General features: G+C 62.3%; 2 protein-coding genes across 3 annotated transcripts in view; one reads left to right on the top strand and one right to left on the bottom strand.

Moving 5' to 3' along the window:
- Nucleotides 1–1537: 1537 nt before the first annotated feature.
- Nucleotides 1538–8443, bottom strand: LOC113962877 (glucose-6-phosphatase 3-like). 2 transcript variants are annotated; one of them, XM_027673662.1, is made up of 7 exons: nt 8352–8443; nt 6952–7178; nt 6019–6134; nt 5500–5590; nt 4862–4980; nt 4590–4731; nt 1538–3713 (listed from the first exon to the last, which is right to left on the bottom strand). In XM_027673662.1, exons 1-7 carry the CDS (start codon nt 8367–8369, stop codon nt 3341–3343), a joined length of 1086 nt encoding a protein of 361 aa, XP_027529463.1. In that variant the 5' UTR covers nt 8370–8443; the 3' UTR covers nt 1538–3340. The 2 variants fall into 2 exon arrangements, with proteins under 2 accessions (XP_027529463.1, XP_027529462.1); XM_027673661.1 differs by having other exon boundaries at nt 8331–8439.
- A 152-nt stretch (nt 8444–8595) lies between these two features.
- The window catches only part of LOC113962876 (protein LSM12 homolog), a 3614-nt gene continuing 3306 nt past the window's right edge, over nt 8596–8903 (top strand). The window contains exon 1 of the mRNA XM_027673659.1: nt 8596–8783. Coding sequence (XP_027529460.1) covers nt 8663–8783 — 121 coding nt within the window. The 5' untranslated portion in view covers nt 8596–8662. The remainder of the gene's footprint in view (nt 8784–8903) is intronic.

The following is an 8903-nucleotide window of genomic DNA, read 5'->3' as shown; positions in this document are numbered from 1 at the left end:
ATGTCCCTGGGGTGTGATGGAGCTACATGTGTGTGTGTTCAGGGGGGACATATGTCCCTGAGGTGGACATGGAGCCACATGTGTCATTGTGGGGAGGGACACATGTCCCTGGGATGTGCAAGGAGCCACATTGTGTCATGGGGGGGCTGCATGTTCCCTTGGAGGTGTGCATGGATCCATGTGTGTCCTTGGGGGACACGTGTCCCTGTGGGTGTGCATGTCCTGAGGGCTCTGTATGGAGTCACAGGTGCCCCCTGGGGTGTGCATGGAGCCACGTGTGTCATTGGGGGGGGGCTGCATGTTCCCCTAGGAGCATGCAAGAACCCACCTGTGTCCTCTTGGACATGTATGTCCCATGGGCTGTGCATGGAGCCATGTGTGTTCTTGGGGGACACACGTGTCCCTGTGGGTGTGCAAGAAGCCACGTGTCCTCTTGGACACATGTCCCCTGGGCTGTGCGTGGAGCCACGTGTGTCCTCGGGGGGAGGGAATGTATGTTCCCCTGGGATGCTCACGGAGTCACATGTGTGTTCTGGGACATGTGTGTCCCATGGGCTGTGCATGGAGCCACGTGTGTGTTCAGGGAGGACACGTGTCCCTGGGGCTGTGCATGGAGCAGGTGTGTCCTGGGGGGAGTGACAGACATGTATGTCCTGGGGGGGGGGGGGGGAAACACGCGTGTCCTCCACCTTGGCATGTCCCTCCCCTTCCCAGGTCAGTGGAGGAGCCGATGGAGGCCGAGCCCACGCTCTGACCCACCCACATCGTTCCCGCCTCTGAAAAAACCAAGAAGCACCCAGAAGAGATGAAAAAACTCTCTCACACACACACACACACACGGAAAAAAAATCACAGTAAAAGGGAAAAAAACACTTAAAAAAAAAAAGACCAAAAAAAGAAAAGAAAGACAAAAAAAATGACAAAAAAAAAGACCAAAAAAAAGGCAGGAACCAGAAGGAAAACCAGAAAAAAGAGGAAAATATTTTCTTTTTCTATTAAAAAGAGAAGAAAACCACAAAAAAAATCCCCCCCCATCCAGTGCCCCCCCTCCGGCTCCCCCGCGGTGTTGTCGGTTGTGTCTCTTGTGCAGCAGCGATTCCACCAGCACCCCGTGTCCCCCCTGTGTCCGTCGGGTCCCCCCCGTTGCTGCCCAGACCCCCCCCGGTGCTCCTCTCTCTTTTTTTTAGGGATTTTTCCTTATTTCCCCTTCTATTTTTTGTGTGTGTGTGTCCCTCTTTGTTCCCTCCTCGGCTCCGGCATTTGTCCCCCCCTCCTCCTCCAACCCCACCCCCAGGGGAGGCGATGGGAAATATTTGTGCCTTTGATTATTTTTTTTTAATGCCTTAATTTCCCTTAATTTTGGGTTTTCTTAATTTTCTTGGGGTTTTTTTTTTCCCCTCGGCCTCCCCGTTTGGGACAGGGACACGAGACAAAGGGATGAGCTCTGTGCGTCCCTCCCTCACCCCCCATCCCTTTGTCACCCCTTCGTTGGGATCAAATTTGTTCTTAGAGGAGGGGAAAAAAAAAAGAGACAAAAAAAGAGAAAAAAACACTTTATTTTCCAGTTTTATCACCAGCCAGAGGGGCCTCGGAGCAATTTTAGCTTTAAAAGAGAGAAAACTACCCAACCACCCCCCTAAAAAGGGATATAATTTTATTACAGATGGATTATTTAATAGTATTTTTTTAATGGGGGGGTGGAGGGGTGGGGACAGGGACAGCACGTTGTGGGTTAAGTTATTTTGGGGATGAGGGGAATTTGGGGGGGTCCCCAAATTAGGACAGAGGGATGAGCATGTCCTTGGTCGCCTCTCCTAACCCTGGGTGGGGGGGAAAGTACCCCGGTTTAGGGTGAGGAAGGGAGGGGTGTCACTGTGAGGACCCCAGTGTGGGTGTCCCCCGTGTCGGGGACACCCCGTGTGTGGTGGTGGTGCGAGGGGGTCCCAGATCCCCATCCCAAGAAGGGGAAACGCCCCCGGGATGGGGGGAAGGGGGTGTCGGCCCCCTAGCAGTGTGCCCGGCTTGCTTTGGGCTGGTGTCCCCTCCACCCCCGTGTGTCCCCCCGTGTCCCCCCTCGGTTGCTGTCAGTCCCACCCCCCAGCTCACGCTCGCTCTGGGTCTCGGTTCAGTATTTTGTAAGATGTCACCGATGTTCGTCCTTGTATAAATAAACTGTTTCTGGCAATACCCGCCGGCCCCCACTGCCTTTGGGGGGGTGGGGAGGTTCCCCGTGTCCCTGTTCCCATCTCTTGGTGTTCCCAAGGCTTCCTGGTGTCCCTTTGTGCCTCGGTTTCCCCACCTACAGCAACTGGTGCAGGGAGGGGACCAACGTGTCCACCCCAGCATCTCTGGAGGGGCTCTGTCCCTCCCTGTCACTCCCCCACTGTGGCTGGGGGGGCTCTGTCCCCCTCCCAGCCCTGCCCTGGGTCCCCCTAGCTCTGCCTCTGTGCCCCCCCCCCGTCTTTGCAGGACTCGGGCCCGGTGGGTTGGTTTTGGTGCTTTATTTGGTAAGAAACGAGGTGACCCCCCCGCCTCCGGTGGTATAAGGGGGGCTCCCGGCGTTGGGGGGGGTTCCCATCCCTGCTCCAGAGAGGGGAGAACTGGGGCAGCTGGAGGTGGGGGGGTGGCAGGTCAGTGACCCCCGGGCTGGGGCTGTCCCTGTGCTGTGTCCCCAGACCTGCTGGGCACGGGGCACCCCCAGCTCCGCCCCCCCGGGGGGGTCCTGCTGCCCAGGGGAGGGGGGACAGGGCTTTTAGTGCAACAACTGGGGAAGCCTGGCCTGAAGCCACCAGCGATGGGGACAGCAAAGGGCAGAGCCGGGACGGGGGGTGGGAATCAGCAGGAGGGGGCGAGGACTCCCCAAATCGGTGGGGGGCTGGTCCCTGGGGACGAGTGAGGATGAGCCGGGACCCCCTACTTAGTGAGGGGTCCCCGGGGGCGGGTGAAGGTGAGGATGAGCTGGGAGAGGTGCAGGGACGCCCCTACTCTGCCCTAGGGGGGTCTCCGGGGCAGGTGAGGGTGAAAATGAACCGTGACAAGAGGGAGATCCCTACTCAGTGGGGGGCGTCCCTGGGGGCAGGTGAGGATGAGCAGGGACCCCCCTCCTCAGTTTGGGGGGTCCCCAGGGGCAGGTGAAGGTGAGGATGAGCCAGGGCAGGAGGGGGGACTCCAACTCAGTGTGGGAGGAGGGCCCTGGGGGCAGCTGAGGATGAGGATGAACCAGGGCAGGGAGTGGGTACCCCCCTACTCAGTGTGGGGGGCTCTCAGATGAGCCAGGGCAGGTCAGGGATCCCCCTACTCTATGAGGTGGAGAACAAGCCAGAACAAGGGCGGCGGCCCCCTAATTGGTGTTGGGGGGGACTTGGGAGGGCTCCAGGAAGCTCCTGAGGGCGATGACGAACCGGGGCAGGACGGAGACCACCAGGAAGGGCCCGGCTGCGTAGTGCACGACCACGTGCCTGTACAGGGCGGCCGCGTCCGAGGGCCTGGGCAGCCTGTGCACCAGCTGCAGGGCCAGCAGGGCCAGAGCCGTGCTCGCCACCCGCAGGCGGCCGTCCAGGAGCTGCTCCTCGTCCCGGCGGCGCGGGGGGGTCTCGGCGGCCAGGGCCAGCCCCAGGGCACTGCCCACCACCCGGCACAGCGAGGCGAAGGGCCGCGTGTCCGGCCGCAGCCACGCCGGGTCCGAGCACCAGGCGCTGGCCAGGCGGAGGGACCTGCGGGGGGGGCTCCACGGTTGGTGTTCCCCCCCACCCCAAAAAGGGGCTGGGGGTAGGTCTTTGGGGTAGCCCCCTCCTCAAATGGGTTGGGGGTAGGTCAGGGTGGATCCTGACAGTCTAGGGGGCAGATCCCTAGGGATAGCACTCCCCCCATCCCCAAATGTCTGGGGGCAGATCCCTGGGGATAGGACCCCCCACCTCCCAAAACCAGTGTAGGGGGCAAATCCCTGGGGTTACTCCCATCCCAAAATGGTCTGGGGGCAGATCCCTGGGTATAGTACCCCCCGAAAAACAGCCTGGGGGTAGGTTCCTGGGGTTAGTACCCCCCAGACACATCCCAAAAATAGTCTGAGAGGAGATCTCTGTGTAGCCCCCTCCCCAAATGGTCCGGGGGCAGATGCCTGGAGCTGGATACCAACAGCCTGGGGGACAGATCCCTGGGGATAGTACCCCCTGAAAAACAGCCTGGGGGTAGGTTCCTGGGGTTAGTACCCTCCCCCCAAACATCTGGGGGCAGATCCCTGGGGATAATACCCCCGCACTAAAAACAGTCTGGGGCAGATCCCTGGGGCCGTTCCCCCCAACACCTCCCAAAAACTGTGTAGGGGGCAGATCCCTGCAGTTAGTCCCATCCCAAAATGGTCTGGAGGCAGACCCCTGCGGCTGTTCCCCACAATAGCCTGGGAACAGATCCCTGGGGATAACCACCCTTCACCCAGAGGGGCTGATCCCTGGGGATACCCCTTTCCACCCTGGAAGGCTGAACCCTGAGGATACACCCTGCCACCCTGAGGGGCTCATCCCTGGGGATAACCCCCTCCACCCTGGAATGCTGATCCCTGGGGATATCCCCCATCCTCCCTGGGCACTCACCAGTCGAGGTCGATGCCAGCAGCCGTAGCCAGGCTGTGCAGGGCCAGTGCACTCAGCATCAGTACCACAGCCACCGCCACGAAGAACCGGAACACACGGAAGTTGGGGGGGCAGCGCTGCAGCCCCCAGCCCAGCGCCGAGCCTGGCACAGGGAACAGGCAGGTTTGGGACTGGGATGGACCGGGAAAGGGGCTCGAGGGAAGGGGAAGGTGCCCCCTACACCCTGAGCCAGGATGGGGTGTTGGGATATGTGTGCCCCCCACTCCCCTCACCTGCCAGGATGCCGGTGACCACCTGGTGGGGGAAGTGGGCCAGGACAAAGATCCGGGAGAGCCCCATGGCCACCAGGAAGAGGGTGTAGGCAAGGAAAGGGATCAGTCTCAGCACCCGGCTGGAAGGGAACCGGGGTTAGTGGTGGAGGGAGGTAGCCCCTGGCTCCAGCTCTGGCCAGGCAGGGCAGGATTGATCCCACCGAGCAGCAGGAATGGGTGAAGCAGAGGTGAAGAAGGCAAGAAAAAATGTTGGGGGGGGTCTCACAGCCTCTTCCCGAGCTGCCAGGGGAGGGATGTGTCCCCCTGGAGCTGCCCTGCTGGGAGGGGAAGAGATCCTACTCACCCCCTGCCGAGGAGGGGTCCCACATCCCACCCGCCTCTTCCCAAAGGTGCTCTGGAAGCTTCCAAGCTCTGGTTTCCCCATCCCAGGCTCACCATGCCCACTTAAGAAAGGTCCCACATCCCACCTCCCTCTTCCCACAGGTGCTCTGGAAACTTCCAAGCGACAGTTTCCCCATTCCAGGACTCATCCTGCCTATCCCCCATGGGTGCTGCCTGCCAAGGAGGGGTGCCACATCCTATCCCCTCTTCCCACAGGTGCTCTGGAAGCTTCCAGGTGCTGCCCATCCCAGACTCACCTGCGGGTGCTCCGGGCCACCTCAGCTGTCAGCGCGGTGACAAGTGGCCACAGGGCTGCCCCGGGGATCATGCAGTGGCCTGAGGGGCTCCCTGGGTGGGGGGAAGCACATGGAGGGTCAGGGGGAGCTTGTCCCAGTGGGATGAGAGCTGGGAATGTCGAGCCTAACCCTGCCTGCACCCGGGGATCCCTCCTGGCTGAGCCTGGAGGCTCAGGGATGGGGATGGAGCCAGTGCTCAAAACTCCAGGCATGTTTACAGGGAGCCCAGGTGGAGCAGTGACATTCCCAGACTCTCCCGTGGGTTTCCTGGCCCCGGAACCATTGGTGCCGCAGGGCTGTGCCAGCACCGGCGGCGTTGGACCCGCTCCCTGCTGCTCCCTCGTATTTCCTGGCTGAGGAACAGCTTTTCCCGCTCCCAGCCCGGCATTCCCACAGGGGTGGAGCCTCCTGGCTCCTGCGGCTCCTCCCCAGGGATCATCAGGTTGTCCTGGACAAGTGGAGGCTTCACCTGTGACTCACCTGGTCCCGTTTCGCAGGTGACCGGGAACTGGCGCAGCGGGAACTTCTCCAGCTCCTCCTGGGAGAACAACCCGGACTCATGGATCCACCAGTACGGGCGTTCCCCAAATAGGAACCTTGAGGGACGGAAAACACCAGAGCCTTCCCACCCATCCCAGGGGATCCAGGAGGGCAGGATCCCTGCCACCCATCCCATGGGATCCATGAGGGCACGATCCCTGCCACCCATCCCAGAAGACCGGGAAAGGCAGGATCCCTGCCACCCATTCCATGGTATTGGGGATTTGGGAAGACAGAATCACTGCCAACCATTCTGACATTTCCAGGGATGAAGCCAGAGTGAGATGGCAGGATTCCTGCACCCATTCCAGGGGAACCCAGCATGGAGCCACAGCAGGAGGGCACGATCCCTGCCACCCATCCCAGAGGACTGGAAAGGGCAGAATCCCTGCCACCTATCCCATGGTATCTGGGGATTTGGGAGGGCAGAATCACTGCCAACCATTCTGGGATTTCCAGGGACAAAGCCCCAGCAGGAGGGCAGGATCCCTGCCATTCATCCTGGGATTACCAGGGATGGAGCCACAGCAGGACAGCAGGATCCCTGCCACTCTTCCCGGGATTTCCAGGGATATATCCACGGTAGGAGGGCAGGATCCCTGCACCCATCCCAGGTGACCCATGAGGGCAGGATCCGTGCCACTCATCCTGGGATTACCAGGGATGGAGCCACAGCAGAAGAGCAGGATCCCTGCCAGTCCTGATGCCTCCCGGGGTTTTCCCTGCCAGGGATTCCTGGCAGATGCCTGGGGCAGCTTGGGTGACCCTGCGGAATGCTGCAGGGAGTCTGTGCCCAGAACTCCGGGAGTTTCCCTGAGCTGTGTCCCCATGCCAGTGCCACCCCCAGTGCCACCCCCAGTGCCACCCCCTCACCATTTGAGGACCACGTTGAGCCACTCAGCCACGAGCCCGATCCAGAGCACCATGAGCCCCACCCGGGCATCCAGCCCGTGGGCCAGCGGGAAGCAGAAGGTGTAGATGGATTTGGGATCGAAGTGGGATGTCAGGTAGACCCAGAACTGCTCCAGCCAGGGCGGCCCAGCCTGCAGGGCCAGGGCTGCCCAGATCCCGGCCTCATGCAGGGCATCCATGGCACCCGGCTGGCACATGGGGACAGAGATCAGTCTGGGCACAGATCCCTTGGGAATCCCCCTGGGAAGGGGCTGGGAGGTGGCTGGATACTGAGGGAATCCCTTGGGAAGGGGGTGAGAGGTGGCTGGATACTGAGGAATCTGGGGGTGGGAGGTGGCTGGATCCTGAGGGATGGGATGTCTTGGGAAGGGCCTGGGAGGTGGCTGGATCCTGAGGAATCTCTTGGAAAAGGGCTGGGAGGTGGCTGGATCTTGAGGGATGTCTTGGGAAGGGTCTGGGAGGTGGCTGGGTCCTGAGAATTCCCTTGGGAAGAGGGTGGGAGGTGGCTGGATCTCAAGGATACCCTTGGGAAGGGGCTGGGATGTGGTTGGATCCCAAGGGATGCCTTAGCAAGGATCCAGGGAGTTATTCACCACCTGAAGTTTGCCCACAAGGGACTTCCAAACTTCTGCTTGGGGGGTCCCAGTGGAGCAGAGCTGGGAGTCAGGGATGGGGGCCAGGGGAATCCCTGTGGGAATTGCTGGAGCAGCCAGGCTGCTCCAAAGAGCCCCGACCTCCCTGAGGACTCTTGGGGTCTTCCATTGGAAAGTTCCCTAGGGTCATTCTGGAGCAGGCCTGAGGTCTCCCTGGGGTCTTCCCTGGAGCCAACCTGGGGACTCTTTGGGGTTTCCCTGGGGTCTCTCTAAAGCAGGTCCTGGGCTTCCCTGGGATCCCTTTGGGGGTCTCTCTGGAGGAGGACTGGGATTTCCCCAGAGACTTCCCTGGAGCTGACCTGGGGTCTCTTCGGGGTCTGTCTGTGGTCTCAAGCAGGGAAACTCCTTGAGGTCTTCCTGGAGCAGGACCAGGGTCTTCCTAGGGGCTCTCTGGGATCTCTTTGGGGTCTCCCTAAAGCAGGTGCCAGATCTCTCTGGGCTCCCTTTGGGGTTTCCCTGTGGTCTCAGGCCTGGACCCTCCCAGGGCTCTCCCTGGCTCAGACTCCGAGATCTCCCTGAGGCCTCTCTGGGGTCTCCCTGGATCAGACTCGGGGTCTTCTCGGGCCTCCCTTGGCCTCTCAGGCCCGAGGCCTCCCTGGGGTCCCCCTCACTCCAGACCCGCGGCCTCCCATTGCCCGCAGGACCCTCTGAGACGCCCGGCCGCGCTCCTCGCCGCTCCCCGCTCACCCCGGTGCGGTCGGGCGGTACCTGCTGGGGGAGCTCCATGTCGGGGGGACCCCCTAAACCGTCCCTCCCGCCGCTCTCACAGCCCCTCTTCCGCCTACAACTCCCGACGCCCCCCGCGGCGCCGCGCGCTGACGGCAGCGCGGGGGGGCCAAACCCCGCCAGGCGCGGGGGAAGGAGGGCGGGACCCCGCGGGCGCTCGACCAATCACGAGGCGGGGCGGAGCAGATCGGCGGGGCGGAGCGCCAATCCCCGCCCTCGCCGCCGAGGTGGCCCCGCCCCCCGCCGCGCCTGGGCCGAGGCGAGCGGAGCCGCGGGCGCTGCGGGCGGACAAGATGGCGGCGCCGGGCGAGTACTTCAGCGTGGGCAGCCAGGTGTCCTGCCGCACCTGCCAGGAGCAGCGCCTCCAGGGCGAGGTCGTCGCCTTCGACTACCCCAGCAAGATGCTGGCGCTCAGTATCCGCCCGCCTGTGTTTCGTCCCGGTGGTCCTCGGGCCCCCGCCGCGGCCCGCCCGGGCCTCTGCGGCCCGCCCGATATGATGGGGGGGGGGGGGGGGGGGGGGGGGGGGGGGGGGG

This window comes from Neopelma chrysocephalum, unplaced genomic scaffold (genome assembly GCF_003984885.1).
Source record: "Neopelma chrysocephalum unplaced genomic scaffold, ASM398488v2 Primary Assembly neopelma1_185602, whole genome shotgun sequence".
In the NCBI taxonomy this organism is placed as follows: Eukaryota; Metazoa; Chordata; class Aves; order Passeriformes; family Pipridae; genus Neopelma; species Neopelma chrysocephalum.
The sequence above is the reverse complement of the archived record's forward strand: the minus strand, read 5'-3'. Positions and strand labels throughout refer to the sequence as shown.

Bases quoted from the DNA above. Each gene is read 5' to 3' on its own strand.
- LOC113962877 (XM_027673661.1), bottom strand. From the start codon at position 8,369: ATGGAGCTCCCCCAGCAGGTACCGCCCGACCGCACCGGG. The intron at 6,135-6,951 runs GTGAGGGGGTGG...CCGTCCCTCAAG, and splicing joins CTCAACGTGGTCCTCAAATG to GTTCCTATTTGGGGAACGCC. The intron at 3,714-4,589 runs GTGAGTGCCCAG...CCCCCCCCGCAG, and splicing joins GCTGGCATCGACCTCGACTG to GTCCCTCCGCCTGGCCAGCG.